We start from the raw sequence: 18,138 nt of genomic DNA, 5'->3' as shown, positions 1-18,138 counted from the left end.
GGGATGCGATCAGTACCAGTCCTTATTAGATCTGGAGTGAGTCAGTGGCTGAGAACACGACCGCTGCACTGGTTTATGGCAGAGGTTCAAGTGCACTTCTGGGCTGTCTGTGCACGCTGAAACCGACGCTCCCATGATTCCACAATCATTTCACCTTCTCTCACGCGTGCACACTCATACACACTCATTCCTCCCTTCTTTCGCTTCCTCTATCCTCCTTTCTTATCTCTTGTTGTTATTTCTATTTCCTTTTCTCTCCCATTTCATCATTCTCTTTCATCTCCTCTCTCCCTCTCCGTTCTCGTAGAGCTTTCCTTCCTTCTATACCTCACTCGCTCATAGACGTGTACATTTCTTTCTTACTCCTCCCTTTTTCATTGCCTTATTTCTCGTATTTCTTTATTTAGCGCTCCCTCTTCCCATTAATTTGTCCATTTTGTTTCGCTTTCACTTTCTTTCTTTCACTCTCTCCCTCTCTCCCCTCCCATGCATTCCAATTTCTCTCTTTGCTTTCGTTTTTGGTCTTTCTTCTCTTCCAGGCTGTCTCACACAACTCCCATGTGAACACAGGTCGATCAGACAAACGCTTTCACGTGGTCTCTCACGCACACATACATACACACAAACACGCACGCACGTACACACACTTTTATTTGTTAATTACGCACCTCGCAGAGTAGCAAGACCCAATACTTTCTTGCATGTTGTGCACAAATTGTGCAGACACACAAACCTACATACAAACACTCGCACACACAACAAAAACTTTGGTAAATAAAAAAACTAACGTATGCAATCTGGAAAAAACGTCGTTTTTTTATCAAAGGTTTTATTCAGTTATTTTATCCAACTACCAGACATGAATTAATACATACATTTATGGTATAAAACATATACGGAAATCTTGAGCACAATAATAAATACATTGCTTTAATATTTTTTTCATTTTTATTTAATTTATATATTTTAATACAATAAAGGCATTTATTCAACTACCCGGCATGCTTTTGTTCATTTGCCTTTTTTGCTAACCAAGCACAATATATATGTAAATAAACAACCATAAGGTTCTATATAAACGTATATTAATTTTGTAATATTACATGTTCACATAAACTCACAAAACACGGGAGTCTGAGCTGTCTGCCACCCCAGTTTCCGGGCAAAAAGAACATTAGCGCCTAGACTTTAACTGTGCGCACCTCTCAGCTGCTGCTTGTAGAGTAGACATGAATTTAAGAATCGCCTCTGCCACATACCGGTGTGAGAAGGTAAAGAGATGGGCGGGGCCATGTGCTGCGAGCCCCGCCCACCTCACATGCACTGAAGTTATCCCCATTAATGGTATCAATTCACCCAAGTGCCAGGAGTAGGGTGGAAATAAAGCATGTGCAGGGGGTAGCTAAAGGCATGTCTGGGGTAGCAGTGGCTACCCCCCCGATTCCCGACCAAGCATTGCACTCAGGCGCTGGCAAAAGGGAAGACACCCATGCAAGGGTCACTTTCCACACTGTGAGCAGCTCCTCCTTCCATCCTTTGAAAATTACCAATGGAGCCCTGGAAACATTTGTTGTAACCGACGTGCAATGCACACAAGCTACACTATCTGTCACTAGAGCATAACGCGCACCTCCAGTCACGACCTCATAAGCAGTGAACGGTAAAATCCCACCAGATACGCAGGGTATTAAAAGCGCTCAATCATTTCATGGGTGGAAAGAATCTGAAAACCGAGCCCTCAGGTGGGAGGGGACTTTCGGTTGGGCGTGGACAAGGAAACGTGTCATTATTGTGACACTGTCGGTCCTGCCTCAGGCTGTAACAGGCATTTGCAATGTAATAGGTCCCGCATTTGCGAGAGTTTGAGCTATTGGCATTGTAAATGACAATGCCTTTTATTTATGCATTTGAAAACCTGCAAGCTGTGCGTAAACAAGCACTTTGTACTTATAGCCCTTGCTTATGAGAAGCAAGGCAGGCAGTCTCTTTTACTGCCAGCCTTGCTTCTCGTAAGCAAGGACTATACGTACAAAGTACGTGTTTATGCACCGCTTGCAGGTTTTCAAAACAAATGAATAAAAGGCATTGTCATTTACAATGCCAATAGCTCCAACTCTCGCAAATGCGAGACCTATTGCATTTCAAATGCTTGTTACTAGAAAGACGATTTTGAGATTTTTGAGTGAATTGCAAAATCATTATATTCCGAAGGACCTGCCTAATATACACAGAACAAGACCGGAGGTTGGGGTGTGCCTTTACCAGCTGCCCGCCAAAAGTAGATCATGGCCATCTGAAGTTGACCTTCACGTTTGGTGGACTAGTGTGGTGAACGTGGTCTGTGTCTGTGACCATGTTATTAGACAGGTCCATCAAACTCGTACACACGCCGACCACTGTCTGTTTAGTGGGCCTCTTTATCTCCTAAAAGTACATCCATTTATTTCTACAAATTGGAGCAATAGGCATGACAGTGAAATGCAACAGACATGAAATATACATAGAAAACATCATGGAATAGATTGTTAGAAAATCTGTTTAACAATACAACAACATAAGACGAGCACATATTAAAATACCACAGAACACACTTTCTTTTCGGATAAAAACGCATGCTTTGAAGTGATAAATAAAGTCCATTTATACTAACCTTGGTATCTAGACACTGCAAATAAGAGCATATATATTCAATGCTGGCTCCGAATGGGTGGACATGAAGAAATGTTGATATAATACCTAAAAAACATAATATTCTACAAATCATAATGCAATCCAGGGAGAAACATTATCACAATGACACATGAAGACCCCCCAAAAAGAGTACTAATGCAATATACACCATTTTGGTACACAAATTATTTTCCTTTTAGGGGACATCTCCTTTAAACTACAACTTGCATGGAAAAGACCAAAATGCATTTAAAACGCTAGCTAATCAATGAGCCCTAGGTCTTAAGGGGAAGAGGTATATGGCCATTGTTAAAAGGCCTACCGCAAAAGCTATGAATAGTGACACTAACGCTGAGAAAGAATGAATAGCACGGTATTAAAAGATTAGGTGGGGTGCCACTGAAGAAAAGCTAACAACGGGAGAGAAATAAAAGAACCGTTATTACTCACATTCTCACTTTGGGGCAGGTCTCTAAAATGAATGAAATACTGGTACTGTGTGTGCAGTATTGGAATGTAAAGAATTGTTCAGTGCCCATGTGTCTGATATGTTAAAGTAACACAAATTGAGCCATGGTTACAAATTAAATTGTCCAATGAAAACACTATATAACCAAAAATGACCAACACAGAATGGACTAACGAGTGCTACATCCAGGCACCCTTCTTGTTTTCCTTATACATCTCTGCACATCTCAGTTCAGCTAATGATTCAACAACCCCAAGTAGGGGGGAGGAGCCTAGCGCGCAACCAAGATGGCCGCGTAGGTGCGAAGCTCCCGAGGACCTCCGCGACCTCCTGAATTAATCCTGATTATATCCTGTCCTTGACGAGGGGACTGTGTCTGTGTACCCGAGCTGAGGCGGCACCCGTTTTCCGTTTTCGAATCGGACCCCGGACACTGGTGGGAGCACCGATCGAAGATTGCGGCCTTCTCCGCGCCGGCCCCCCGTATTGGAGTTGTGGGGCGATCCGGGGACAAAGCGAACAACAACGGCGGGCAGGGCTGGGCGACTCGCGTACCCCACGCTTTCACTTTCGCTTTTGCGCCCTCCTTGCCCTCAGGCGAGGTAGGGTTGCGGAGCGGGGTGCGGTGGTGTGGCCTTGCCCCTGTGCCCGGCTGACCCGCCGGCTGTGAGTTGTCCTGCGGTCCAGTGGTCACCCCCCCCGGAACCCGTGAACTGGTTTATCGGCCCTTTCGAGGAGATTGGCACGACTTTGGGAGTGCGACATGTCCACAAAGCAAGATGGCGACCGGGCCAAGGTGAAATCGACCCGCCGCGGCCCGGCACATCAGTCAAACAGTATGGACCGCTACACCCTCCAGAAGGGATCCCCAGAGGCACAGCGTACATCCCCCGCGGGCCCGACTGAGGCATCTGCTCAACCCACGGATCTGACCCTCCGGGACGTCATAGGCGCCATTGCCGAGATGAAGGCCTCGGTGGACCAGCGCTTTGATACTCTGGCGCAGAAGATAGACTCGGCCCTGGTGGAGGTGGGCCTGGTGAGAGCCGACTTGTCTAAAACAAATGATCGGGTCGATTCCCTGGCCCACACCACCTCAAGTCTCACTACAGACGTGGCGGCCCTTCAAAAGGAGATGCACCGGCTTGGCCAGGCGAGCGCCATGATGGACCGTCGATTGGAGGACGCCGAGGGTCGGGCCCGGAGGAACAACGTTCGTATTGTCGGGGTGCCGGAGGGACGGGAGGAGGAGGCGGCAGATTTGTTTGTGGAAGACCTGATCCTCACCCATCTCCAGCCCCGGGGGCTGAGTAAACTTTTTGCGGTGGAACGTGCTCACAGGGTCCCCGGAGGAAGACCTAAGGTCGGAGCTCCGCCGCGGCCTCTCATTGCCCGGATTTTTAACTTTCGGGACAGAGACGCTATCTTGCAGACTTCCAGGCTACAGGGACCGGTCAAGCTTGATAATATGGACGTGAATTTCTACCCTGACTTTACTCCGACGGTCCAAAAGCAGAGACTGAGTTTTCTCGGAGTTAAACGTCGCCTACGGGACATGAACCTTAAGTACTCAATGCTTTTTCCAGCTAAGCTGAGGGTGGAGGTGGATGGTCGCACGCACTTTTTTGACCGTCCCGAGGCGGTTGGGGACTGGTTGGATACTCTGCCTGGGGATCGGGGCCGGGGGGGGGGGTGGGGGGGGTGCGGTTGGCGGGGAGGGCTCGCCGGATCAGAACTGAGGGGTGAATAGTAGGCCTTGCTCTGGACAACATTTTGGTTACCATTCACTGATCGTGTATGTTCCCCTCCTATGGAGGTCGTACGGGGTCCGTTGGGGGCTTTCCCTCCTCCTCTGGGGGACTAGTTAGTTTTTCATCTATGGGGCGACAGGCACACTGCACTTTGGGGGGGCTGTCTGGGCTCATGCAGGGGTGCAGGGAGGGGGGAGTTCTGTTGGGATGGGTGGGTGGGGGTGGAGTGTTGTTTGTTTGCACCGCAAGGCGAACCCTTTACTGTATTGTTGTTTTTGAGATGCTCTTTGGGGGACGATTGATGGCTTCCATGTATGATGGGGGGTAGGGACCTGACTGTGTTATCATGGAACGTTAACGGACTGGGGGATAGGATTAAGCGTGGTGTGGTCCTGCAGTATCTGAAACGCATTTCACCAGATGTGATCTTCCTGCAGGAGACACACCTTATAGGTAATTCCTTTCATGCCATGAATCGGAGAGGCTATCGCTTGGTGGCCCATTCGGGCTTCACCTCGGGCTCGCGGGGGGTGGGCATCATGATTAAGAACTCGCTCCCATTGGAGATTGATGAGGTGCGCCATGATGAGAGGGGACGTTACACTGTCTTGGTGGGTAGAATGGAGGGCAGAGTGGTTGTTTTTGTATCAGTGTACGTTCCGCCGGGGTTGCAATCTACCACGTTTGCGGACCTGGGGCGCCTCCTCCTTGACCTCCCGGATGGGCTTCTGGTAGTTGGGGGGGACTTCAATGCGGTGGCTTCAGGGTCTATGGATCGTCATCCCCCAAGGGACCTCCCCCGGGCACAGGTGTGGCTGTCCGGCCTCTTAGATACACTAGGATTGGTGGATTGCTGGCGACTAAAGCATCCCGCGCAGCTGCAATACACCTTCCACTCGGGTGCCCATGGTAGCTTCTCGCGGCTTGATTATGTCCTTGTTCCTGCGGCCTATGCTGGGAGGGTGGGAGAGGTGCGCCATTTGGCGCGGGGTATTTCAGATCACTCCCCACTACTGCTGCATCTTGATGTCTTCCCGAGGGGGTAGGGCAGGGTAGCCCCGATCAATGCCTGGTACCTGCGTGACCCCACTATTCGAGCCGAATTGATCAAATCCTTGCAGCGGTACTTTGAGGAGAATGTGGGGTCTGTCCCTTCTGCCATCTCCCTTTGGGAGGCTTTTAAGGTAGTTCTTAGGGGGGAGGCCCTCTCCGTTATCTCCCATGCCCGGAGGCGCGAGCGGGAGGAGGTAACCCGGGTGGAGGCCGAAATTACTGAACTAGAGGGTGACCTGGGGAGCGGGGTGACGGATGCCACATTGCATGTTCTACACCTCAAGCGGGCGGCCTATAGGGCCCTCGTCACGGAGGCGGCCAGGGGCCTCAGTAGAGAGCAACAGGGGCGACTGTATGATGTGGGTGATAAGGCTGGTAAATTGATAGCGTGGTTGGATAAAAAGGAGAGAGCGAGTCGTGTGGTTCCGTTGATCGAGAGGATGGATGGTGTATGTGTTACCGAGCCGGACGCCATTGTCTCCTGCTTCGCGGATTATTTCCGCGAGGTATACTCCCCGGTTTCTCCCTGCTCGGAGGAGGATTCCCATGCCCTGCTTCGGGATATCGCGCTGCCCTCCCTTTCGGTGGAGGACAGGGATTCGCTGGACGCTCCTCCCACCTCGGACGAAATTGCCCTTGCTATCCGCTCGGTCGCATCTGGCAAGGCCATGGGCCCCAATGGCATTCCTATCGATCTGTACAAGCTGCGACCGGATGTGCTGGCACCCCACCTGCGCGCGATGTTCCTGGCGGCCTGCTCGCGGGGTTCCCTTCCGCCGGACCAGCGTCTGGCCACGATCGTGGTGATCCACAAGGAGGGGAGGCCCCGTGAGCGGGTCACATCCTATAGGCCTATCTCGCTCTTGAATGCGGAGCCCAAAATCCTCGCCAAGGTGCTGGCCAACCGGCTGGTCGGCGTGGTGGGCGACTTGGTCCACCAAGACCAGTCCGGCTTCATACCCCATCGTAACACGGCCCTTAATCTGCGACGCTTGCACGGGGTGCTCGCGCGTGTCCCGTTCGTGCGGGAACCGGCCATCTTGGCGTCCTTGGACGCCACCATGGCGTTTGATACGCTTGAGTGGCCATACATTTGGGCGATGCTGGCGAAGTTTGGCTTCGGACCGGGCTTCATCAGCTGGGTCAAGTTGTTGTATTCCGGCCCATTGGCGCAGGTGGTGGTGAATGGACGAGCTTCGGCCCCATTCGCATTGGGACGGGGTACGCGACAGGGCTGCCCCCTGTCGCCTCTCCTGTTTGCACTGGCCCTGGAGCCCCTGGCGGAGTGGCTGCGGTGGCACCCTTCCATCCGTGGTCTCCGTTGGACCCCCGAGCATGAGGACCGTGTGTCCCTCTACGCTGATGATATCCTTCTATATCTCGCCTCCCCGCGTAAATCACTGATCGTCCTAGTTGATGTTTTGCGCTCATTCGGTCGCAACTCAGGCCTCGTCATCAACTGGGCGAAATCCTGTGTATATGTGCTTGCCGGGGAGGCTCCGGTCCTACCACGGGACTGTCCGATCCAGATCGCCTCCCAGGGGTTTCGGTACCTGGGTATATATATTACTCTGGACCCGGAGGCCCGCTACGAGCGGAATTTGCTGCCCCCCCTCCAGCGCTTGAAGGAGGACGTGGTGCGTTGGCGGCGTCTGCCGCTTTCGCCACTTGGCCGAGCGGCCTTGTTTAAAATGATGTCGTTGCCGCGCTTTCTGTACGCTCTCCAGAACACTATGGATTTGGTTCCGGCGCGCTACTTCCGAGAGGTGGAGAGTTTGCAGCGTCGCCTGTTCTGGGACGGGAGGCCACGTATCGCCTTGGCTAAATTGACGCTCCCGTGGTACGATGGGGGGGTTGCCCTCCCGGATATTAAACGGTATTACTGGGCCTCCCAGCTAGCTGCGATTAATCATGGCCTTTACGGGCCCGCCCTGAACCCGGCATTTGAAATGGACAAGATGCTCCTGCCCGGTGGCGACTACAATCGGGCGCTCTACTCTGGCGCGCCGGACCCTCGCCTGACGGGACCGACACGTGTCATGGTGCGTGTATGGCACGCGGCTAACGCAGCTATGGGGTGGAAGGACCGTTTGACCCGGGCGTCACCGCTATATGCATCGGCGAGGTTGGGCTCCTTGTGGACCTCGAAGGGCTTCGAGAAATGGGACACGATCGGCATCAGCACAGTGGGAGATCTCTGGACGAGGGGGGGATTCAAAACTTTCGAGATGCTGCAGACGGAGTTTCAGTTGCAAGGCAGTGAGTACTTCCGGTACTTACAAGTCCGCCACGCGCTGGGCTCCGTCTTCCCGGATGTCGCGTCCATTCCGGAGTCTTCCCCCCTGGAGGACAGAGTGCTGGATGGCCATGTCCCAGACAGCACGATCTCCCTTATATATAAAAAACTGATTAACGACCGATCGGGCCTGCTGACTGGCCTCCGCGAGGCCTGGGTTGCCGATGGGCTGGAGTTGGACGACGAGGACTGGATGTCCGCGGTGGCCTCTCCGAAGGAGGTGGCCATCCCGGCTCGCCTTCGCTTCGTCCAGCTTAAGATCCTCCACCGGGTTTACGTGACGGGGCCAAGGCTTCTACGTATGGGCTTAGCTGAGGATGGACTGTGTAAGCGTGGCTGTGGTGCTTTGGCAACTTTCTTGCATATTCTGTGGGAATGCCCAAAGGTGGAGCGATTCTGGCGTGGTGTGCATGAGGTCCTGCGAGTGGTTACGCGTGTCGTGCTGTTGCCTGAAGCGAGGAGATGCTTGCTGAATGTGTGGGAGCCAACTGACTACTCGGTTCCGCAGACGCGGTGGGTGACTCTGGGATACATGATCGCTAAGCGTGACATTGCTCAATTGTGGGGATCCCAGAGGCCTCCGGCGGTGTCGGCCTGGAAAGAACACATGGATTGGTGTATGTTTCGTGAAAAGGTGGTGTATGTTGCGAGGGGTAAGCCTGGGGCGTGGGTGAAAATCTGGGGCCCCTGGAACGCCTATCGCGGGGGTATTTGCGAGCCGCCGCTGCTGCCGGCTGCTTCGCCAGCTCCGTCCCCCTAGCCGACCCCCTCCCCCAGCCATGGGCACGTGGTTCCCCAGTCCCTGATCCGTTCTCATTCCCCTCTTCAGAGTTTGGCGATTGGTTGGGGTCCCCCACTTAAGGAGCGCGTGCTGTCACTTGGGATTGCGGGTTGCCTTGCGGGTGTGGTTGTTTTTGTGTTGTTGTGTTTTGACAAAAGGAAACCGTATTGTTGGTTTGGAGTTATGTGGCCTGCACTACTGATATCTCCTGATTTACCCTTTTTGCACCGCCAAGAGATTTTTCTGTATGTATGTCATATGCTACTGCCACTCTAGCGGCCGGCCAGACGGTTGTAGGCCCATACTTGTAACTATTTGAGATTGTAATAAACGGTTTAAAAAAAAAAAAAAAAAAAAAAACAACCCCAAGTAGGGCCAGCGTTCATTCTCTCACTTAACTGTATTATTTCCAATACTGTCTTCAATATCAACTAACAAGACTGCATGCATACCACATTGCAAATGGCAAGGCACCTGTCGAGAAGGTTAATTACTGAGTCCTAGGCAAAATTATTCTTATTGATGAGAACTTTACTTGGGCTCACCATTTTCAATTAAAGAAGCAAAAAACACAGATAATTAAAAAATCTATTAAAAGGTTTGCTAGGATGTACGGCGAGAGAGGGATAGGTCAGGCGCTGGATGCTTTAAACACAAAAAGTATTCCCATACTTCTTTATGTGATACCAGTACCAACAAAATAATATTAAGTATGAGCATGATTTATAGGCAAATTATCAGCTCTTTCGTTAGATTTATGCTCCGCGACACCGCATAGTAAGTGACATTTGAAACAAAATTTGACATCTTTGTTGGTCCATCACACAGAAGTCAAGCTAAATTACATCTGTGAATGCAGTAAATCAAATAATACACTAAAGTGGCTAATTCTGGAACTGTTAAAAACAAACCACTTTAGGAAAACAGATTTAGATCTTTCAAAACTCAATAAACTAATTGAATATCAAAAATTGACACAATTAAGGTCTCTAGTTGACTTGCCAAGGAATACTCGTAAAAAACTAATAAAGAAAATATTGTTGGGAAAAAGCCAGATCTAGTATTATCTTCGATATATAAATATTCCTGATTAGTTTAAATTACATTAAAGCGACCCTACCTTTATTCAAATTTGGAGGCTGCAGAAGAAAAGAAAAGTTGGCAACTCAGACTATTGTACATACTTCTATCCCACTTTGGAGCTTCGTGGAACTCATGTCACATTGGCACTAAGGGATACCGACGGTGCGGAAATAAGGACAAAACTATTATGCAAATTATCTGTCTCTGTTCCAAAGTATTGGATTTACTCAGAAAATATCTACAGGTAGCCTTCAAAGAATCTTATAAAAGAACAGTCACTGCAGCAGTGAATTTGTGTTTTACTACATAATCAAACTCTTGTATTGGTAAACTTATGAAAAATCTAGTTCATTAATATTATTATCTTAATCATATTAGTTAAGAAACCAACTGTTTTCTTCCATTAATTCATTCAGATTTTATTAATGGCAACTTGTTTTTTTAGCTGTGGACGTACTATGGTCTTTGAAAAGTGTGTCTATTTTAAACTATTGTAATCATTGGTAAATACAATAAATTATTACTGCATACCAGCAGAGCCAGAAACTAGGAAATATACAGGTCCACTATTACTAGACAACTTGGGGACAGGAAACATTTTCACAGGAAGGCAATCGCAATACATGTTGTCATGTCACAGACATCTCTAATTGATATGAAGTAGTGACAGACTAGAGTAACAATGCAAGGATCTGTCATTCCTATGAAAACGTTTGAATGCTATACTACATGTGGTCCAAAAGAGGTAGAATAAAGGCAGCTTTTCTAAGTTGTTCAGAGGTATCATGTGATCGGAGGATACCCTTAACACCTGCAATGAAGCAATAAAGGGATTAAGGTCTACTCATGATTTACAGACTCCTTTGCACTATATGTGGATCATTCATTTTTGTGGAGCAGCTGCAGAACGCAGAGATTATACCTACTGGTACCCCTTGTAAGGAAAGCTCAGAGGCTGCGCCAAACTGGCTCCTTAACTTTTAACGTTTTTTATGAATGGTTGGTGTTCCTGAACTTTAGGTACAAATGAACAATTGAATACATGGCTTGGATATTCGCGTTATCCACCACTGTTTGCAAAAATCTATTTAGTTGAAATAGTAAATGCAAGATAGAGGGTGGCTACTGCCCCCGAGCAACAATACGATCACCATTCCCTTCTTCTGCTCTGCTTTCTTTTTCCCTAGGTCCTGTCTGAGGGCAATAAGGAAGGATTCCCTCTAGAGCAAAAACCTGGGGTTTATAACTGGCTACTATAATGTAGGCATGAGCCCCTATAACGCCTTGTTGGTGGCGACCATGGCCTGTCCATCGAGAAATCCATTTGAGGAGGGAAACTACGCCAACCTGGTTAAGTAGAAATACAAACTTTGAGAATGCACTGGAAGTGGGCTGCGGCCCAACTACCAATCACATCAAATAAAATAGCTGTTGCTTCACTCCAGCTCTGGAAAGATCTACACTGATTCAGAACGACTTGGACTCTACTGTGATGCTTCCTAAATGTGGAGCTCCAGGCTGCCCAATTCCTTAATGCTAGAAATAAAATTATTGCCTTGCTCGACCTCTGTTAGCCTGTCTAGCTACTCAACGTGTCTGCTTGGAAGCCCCCAGCCAGCCTTATAAGTCAAGGGACGCCAATACAGACTGCCAAGAAGTCACCTCTATCCCTTACCAGAGACCTGAGGAAGTTTCGAAGAAAGCTGCATCAACGTGTGTAAGGCATCTGAGCTGTGAATCTGCTTGGCAAGCACACTCTCTCCCTACTCCAACATTTGCAATTTACTTCTTTTCACCTTTGCGGGAGTCCTCACCTGCACGTTCCTCGTTCCGATTAGCCTTCATTCAGTGCTGTATGAGTGAGTACTGCCCATATCAGCCTAACGGGGCTGGATGCTGGAAGAAGTATCCAAGCCATACTTGTGGACTTCCTTTACCCTGACTTGCAGGGCACAGGTCCAGAACCCGGCGGATTGTGTGCTACCTGGGTGGAGCCGGATGGAAGAGGGCCTGCATAGTCCTAGTGTGCTCCTTCTTCCGGTTGGGTCATACATAAAATTGGCCCTGTGAGCCACACAACCACATAAAATCAGCAAAAAAGATTTGTTCCCGATTTTGGAGCCTGTAACCCTTGATTCTAAGCCTGAACCTTGAGATAAGCATATCTTCCTGGTTCTTTACATCTGAACACCAAAGCACAATGTTCTGTTGGCTTCCTTTATAAATTGTGTCAACTGTATTGCATCTTTCAGTGACGTACGAATTGTTTAATGCTAGGAAAAAATATTGGAAGTTACTGTGTTTTAGCATTTAGAAAGTGAGCCTTCCTGTTCGGTTGTTAGTTTGTTTCTTAAAGTGCAGCATTCACAATCAAATAGCAAAATCAAAAAGTACGTTTATGGGCAGCCAGTGTCACAACTGCATTTTGTTACTTTAACTGTGAGTATTCCATAGTTTGTTACGAATAATATTTACATATATTTATATATTGTGGTATTATTGTGATTTCCTTGATTTAAAGTAACAGGAAGCCTTGCTGAACATCAGTGGCGGCCCCTCTGTTATTACCGAGAAGCGTCAGCCTACTGCTTTTAAGCAGTGTGAAGAAACGTGTGAACAAGAAACATAAAATGATAATAACTTTAAGTTATTATCATTTTATGCTTTGTGTCCTCCTGCTTTGTGTGCAGGCGGGGCTGCTCTGTCTCGGAGCAGGGGAGGAGTGGTTTGCCCACTTCTAAGTACGCAATGACTGTTTGGTCGGCCCTCTCAGGCTGCCCAAACCAGTCATGTGCACTTTCCCCTTCTCCATGCAGGCTGCATCACAGCCTGCATGGAGAACATGCCCACCCCTACAGCCCCTGGCTGAGCACCGTGTCACAGCGCTCAGACCAATCACAATGCTGCATTGCAGTCTTGTGATTGGCTTAGGGGAGGGAACCAGGCTGCCTGCTTCCTGTTCCTAGAGTCGGAGACAGGAAAGCAGGAGCAGAGACGCGGGACACGGCCTAAAGGTAAGTTTCTTTTTTTTAAATTCCATTGAGCCTGGTGACTTGGAGGATGCGCTAAATCCACCAGGCAGCAGCAGAGAATGACAAGTCCTGGGAGCCGGGGCAGCTGGTGACATTTGAAAGTGTTGGGGTGTAAAAGATGGGTATGACATACAGCGAGCGAAGCGTGCAAGCTTAATGAACAAATGAGGGGTCCTTGTTGGTCTTCCTCCCAAGAAATTAGTTTAAAAAGACTAGCAAATGGTGCATTTTAAAGCACATGAATTTAGCGAGAAAGTAAGGTTTATAAAGCAGTGGGAATGTATAATCTTAAAGAATTAAACACATTAAAAACGGCCCCATATCTTACTGCATTAATATGTTCAACATTTACTGTAATGTGCAAATGGTACAGCGCAACAACTTCAGGACCTTAAAAGTGTGTGCTTGCTCAGTATTTTGTACTGCATGCATCATCAACTTTGGAAAACCATGCTCCAACCAGGCTTTGGGAAGCACTCACAGCTGCTGGCTGCAATCAGTCATAAAGAAATATATGTAGACAGGAATTAATTGGGATGAAAAAAGTGGGGTATTCTTTTAGATCTCAGTGCTGCTTTCGACACAGTGTACCACAACTTCTTACCTCAAAGACTAGATGTTATGGGTGTACATGACATGGCCCTGTCTTGGCTGGCCTGTTTCCTTCAAGATCAGGTCTTTCAAGTCCATTCGAATCAGAATCGCTCTGAGCCACCCCCATTGGACTCTAGTGGGGGTAATTGTAGGCCTGCTGCTCGTTTTTAAAAAAATATTGTTATTATTTTAAAACGCTCATGTTGTTTTAAATCTGACTGCTCATTCATTTTATCTGTGTTGTGTTTTACTAATGGGGAAACTTGATGGGGGTGTGAGTGGGACTCCTGCATTGCTGCGTCTTGCAGGGTACAGGAGAGTCGACGGTTTCCCATCTTTTAACTTGATTTACTCACCATCCGTACTAGCTTTCTCTTCTGGGTTACGGTGGTGAAGAGGAGCTCCTAGCTCGCCAGGCTGACACTTCGGGTGTGGCCATTTTCAGGCCTTCCAGTTGGGACATTTCTTGGCGCCATCTTGGGTCGGCGGTCTCGTTGACTGACTGGACTCAAATTCCTATGTAATGGGAGCTGCGACGCTGACGCACACCTGACTACAGTGGGGGTAATTGTAGGTATGCTGCTCGTTTAAAAAATCTTTTTATTATTAATTTAAATTGCTGATGTTCTTTTTAATATGACTACTCATTCATTGTATCTGTGTTGTGTTTTACTACGGGGGAAACTTGACAGGGGTGTAATTGGGACTCCTGAATCGCTGCGTGTTGCAGGGTGCAGGAGAGTTGAAATTTTCCCATCTTTTAACTTAATTTACTCGCCATTTGCACTAGCCCTCTCACCTGGGTTACGCTTGTAAAGAAGGGCTCCTGGCTCGCCTGAATGACACTTGGGGTGCTGCCATTTTCAGTCCTCCCAGTTGGAACATTTCTCAGCGCCATCTTGGGTCTGCGGTCTAGTTGTTGACCGACTGGCCTCAAATTCCTATTAAATGGGAGCTGCGACGTGGACGTGCACAGTGGGCGTGCCAAAGGCAAGCCCGTCTGCGACCATCCGCGTCCGGACCGCGGCTAGCGCCAGCCATGCTGCCCATTTTTTCGCTTTGACCAATATTGCTGGGTCCAGAGATCAATTATTAAATATGAATAAAGAGGCCAGTGCAGGTAGGGCCAAGATAGACCTGGGGAAGGGGCAACCAGAAGTACTGTTGTAATGTATATCTCTTTACGCTGATGGTTGATGAAAGGATGGCGAATGGACGCTCAACCATACTAATGCCCCCCACGAAACATCCTAGGGCTATGTGCACCCATTTTAAGGCTAGCTTGATTAATTGTAGATCCATCCCCAAACACTCAGAGGACATCTGGTTCGCCCTGGAGTCTAACTCCTGGGATCTAGTGTTTTTAACAGAATCCTGGCTTAGGAAGAGCTCTAACCCTGATCTGACGTTGGCGGTACCTGAAGGTTTTCGGATGACGTGCTAATCGGGATGGTAACAAGATAAGAGGTGGTGTGGCTATTATTATGAGGGATGGTTGGGAGATCTCCTGTAGAAGACTAGAGCACATTGGGATCATTGAGGGTCTGTCCTTCTGCTTCAGAATCTCATGCTCCTCGTCAGAGGCTAGGATTCTGACATACAAACCGTCCAACACCCCAGCCTGCCACCTATTAGAGTTATGCGACATTGTCGCTAACCTTTTGCAGAAGCACGCCAACTTCATTGTCCTGGGCGACTTGAACGTCCACATGGATAATGGAAAATGCCCTAACGATTCTCAGCTGGCAGAAACCCTTGGAAGGTCTAAACCCGACGCAAATGGTCACTGTCCCTACGCATGGAGCTGGGCAAATGCTGGACCTTATTTTTTCCAATGATCCAAACCTTATAGTAGAGGCCCTGCTACCATTGACAGACCATTTATTAGTACCATTCAGCTTCAAACTCGAACCCATATACTGTAGTTCCAAGTCAATCCCCGACAAAAGGAGAGACTCGAGGAAGGTCCCCGCCGATACTATGGGACCAGTGCTTCAAAATGCACCCCTCCAGCTGAAGGGTGACCCAAGCGGTGATATATTTAGCTTCAACAGCTGGGTCACCTCTGCTTTAGTGTGGCCCCTCTTAGATCAGTGACATCCTCTAGGAAAAAGCCCTCTGTCCCTTGTTTCTACATGGAATTAAGAGCAGATAAAAGTCTATGCAAGAAACCTGAACGCTCCTGGAGAAAATCCTACGACCCTGTGGCTAAAAGTTCCTACAGAGAGGCTTTGAAATACTTCCACAGGCTTAAGCGCAGTGCTATGAGGGACTACTTTTCTAACCAAATTAAATGGTCAGACAACTCGGTCAAAGAACTATTTAAAATTGTCCAATGCTTTAGTAAACCCACGGCTCTAGACAGCAAAGCTATCCCCCTCTCCTACCCTCTGTGCTGACTTATCGGACTTTTTTCAAGAGAAAATCCAAATGATTTACATCACCTTTCCCCCTACCACGTCCCCCCCTGTGCAAAAGTCAGCTTCTAATCTGCATGGCACCTGGTCTGAATTTCGCCCACTGCCACTTGATACATATCTCAGGGAATTGTACAAATGTAAATCTGGATCCCCGGGAGACCCTTGCCCACCTTAGTTTTTTAAACTGCTTGCCCCCTGCCTAAATGTTACCCTGAACCAGATCTGGAATGCCTCCCTGACAACTGGTATCTACCCAGCTTCATGGAAACAGGCCCACCTACTGCCGATTCTTAGGAAAACAGATGCTGACCCAGTTGAACACAAGAACTTTAGGCAAATTTCCCTCTTACCTGCATCAGCTAAAATTCTTAAGAGTGAAGTTCAGTTACAACTTTCTGAATTCCTTGAATCAAAAAATCGGTTCCATGACTCTTAATCTGGCTTTAGAACGGGATACAGCACGGAGACAGAACTTCTGGAAGTTGCTGAAATCATGTGAGAGGCTGTGGACCAGGGCAGCTCAGCAATGCTGGTGCTGCTGGACCTATCCGAAGCATTCGACACTGTAGCCCACTCGATTCTCCCGGAGAGACTAAAACACCTAGGAGTGTGGGGAACTACTTTGTCCTGGCTCCAATCGTTCTTGGCGAACCGCTCACAACAGGTGTTTCTGCGCCCATATGTTTCCTCCCAGAAGCCTCTTGTCTGCGGGGTACCTCAGGGGTTGGCACTGAGCCCCTTACTGTTTAATGTATATCTCACTCCCCTTGCGACCTTGGTCGAGACATGTGGAGTGAGAGTGGTCTCCTACGCTGAAGACACACAGCTAGTGTTCTCGTTCAAAGAACAGTCGGAGGCAGCCTTTGCCAACTTTAAGCAATGCCTGAATAACATCTCGGCTTGGATGACTGATAATTGCTTAAAACTTGACACCGAGAAAACAGAGGTTTTATTCTTCAACCAACCAAATCCTCCATCTTCTAAGCTGTGGTGGCCCTCAGAGCTGAACCTCCCCACCAATTCATGTGGATTCGGACAGAAATCTAGGGTTTAAATTCGACAATGGACTCTCCTGTAAGACCCAGATTCGCCAGGTCTCCTCCTCATGCTTTTGGAAGCTGCGAGCTTTGAGGAAGTTCCTACACTTTCTTCCGATGGATTGCAGAAAGACAGTGGTCCACGCATTGGTCACTTCCTGGATGGACTACTCAAATAGTCTCTATCTAGGACTACCAGCCTATCTGGTTCGCAGGCTGCAAATAATTCAAAACGCTGCGGCCAGATTAATTAGGAATGTGCTGTTTCGCCATCGCATCTCCCCGCATTTGCGGAGCCTCCACTGGCAACACGTCAGTAGGAGGATTGAGTTCAAGGCACTTACTGTGGCCAAGCAATGGGGCCCGGCCTATCTGTGACAGATTTCAAAACTACCATCAAGGCTGGGTCCTGAGATCAAATCACCTGACATTGCTCAGGGTTCCCGGTTTATTTAGGGCCAGGATATGGGGGTAGAGCATTCTCGGTTAGAGCTGTGAAGCTCTGGAATGCTATGCCTCTCCACCTCTGCATGACGGGACCAGAACCAGCCTTCAGGTGAGCTCTTAAAACCTGGCTTTTCACCTCTCGTTCTTCTCACTGTGAATCTGCAACTCAGAGCCGGGACACCTCCGTTGGAGGAAGCCTCACGTTTTATAAATTGTATTTATTATTGTTTACTTTCAGGGGTCCCTCATGGATCCACTCTCAGTCCAACCCTGTTTAACTTGTAAGTAATGCCACTCGGGGACATTGTAGAAAACTGTGGTCTTACCTACCTTTTATATATATGACAATACTCAGGTCGTTGTCTCTCTGTCATCTCAAGAGCACCACAGTATAGAGGCTTTGAACAGCTACCTCACTCAAGTATCGTCCTAGATGAATACTAACTCACTCAAATTAAAAAGGGAAAAGACTGAGGTGCTATTGGTGGGCAAAACCCCCACCTTT

At 48.4% G+C, this 18,138-nt stretch overlaps 1 protein-coding gene across 6 annotated transcripts in view; it reads right to left on the bottom strand.

Annotated features, from left to right (window-relative positions):
* Positions 1-18,138, bottom strand: part of ENOX2 (ecto-NOX disulfide-thiol exchanger 2) — a 1,377,678-nt gene that overhangs the window by 18,480 nt on the left and 1,341,060 nt on the right. For all 6 annotated transcript variants that reach the window (XM_085607631.1, XM_085607636.1, XM_085607633.1 and 3 more), the window contains one exon: positions 2,651-2,736. In XM_085607631.1, coding sequence (XP_085463757.1) covers positions 2,651-2,736 — 86 coding nt within the window. The remainder of the gene's footprint in view (positions 1-2,650; positions 2,737-18,138) is intronic.

Source organism: Triturus cristatus, chromosome 5_2, assembly GCF_964204655.1.
Source record: "Triturus cristatus chromosome 5_2, aTriCri1.1, whole genome shotgun sequence".
Classification (NCBI taxonomy): domain Eukaryota; kingdom Metazoa; phylum Chordata; class Amphibia; order Caudata; family Salamandridae; genus Triturus; species Triturus cristatus.
The sequence above is the reverse complement of the archived record's forward strand: the minus strand, read 5'-3'. Positions and strand labels throughout refer to the sequence as shown.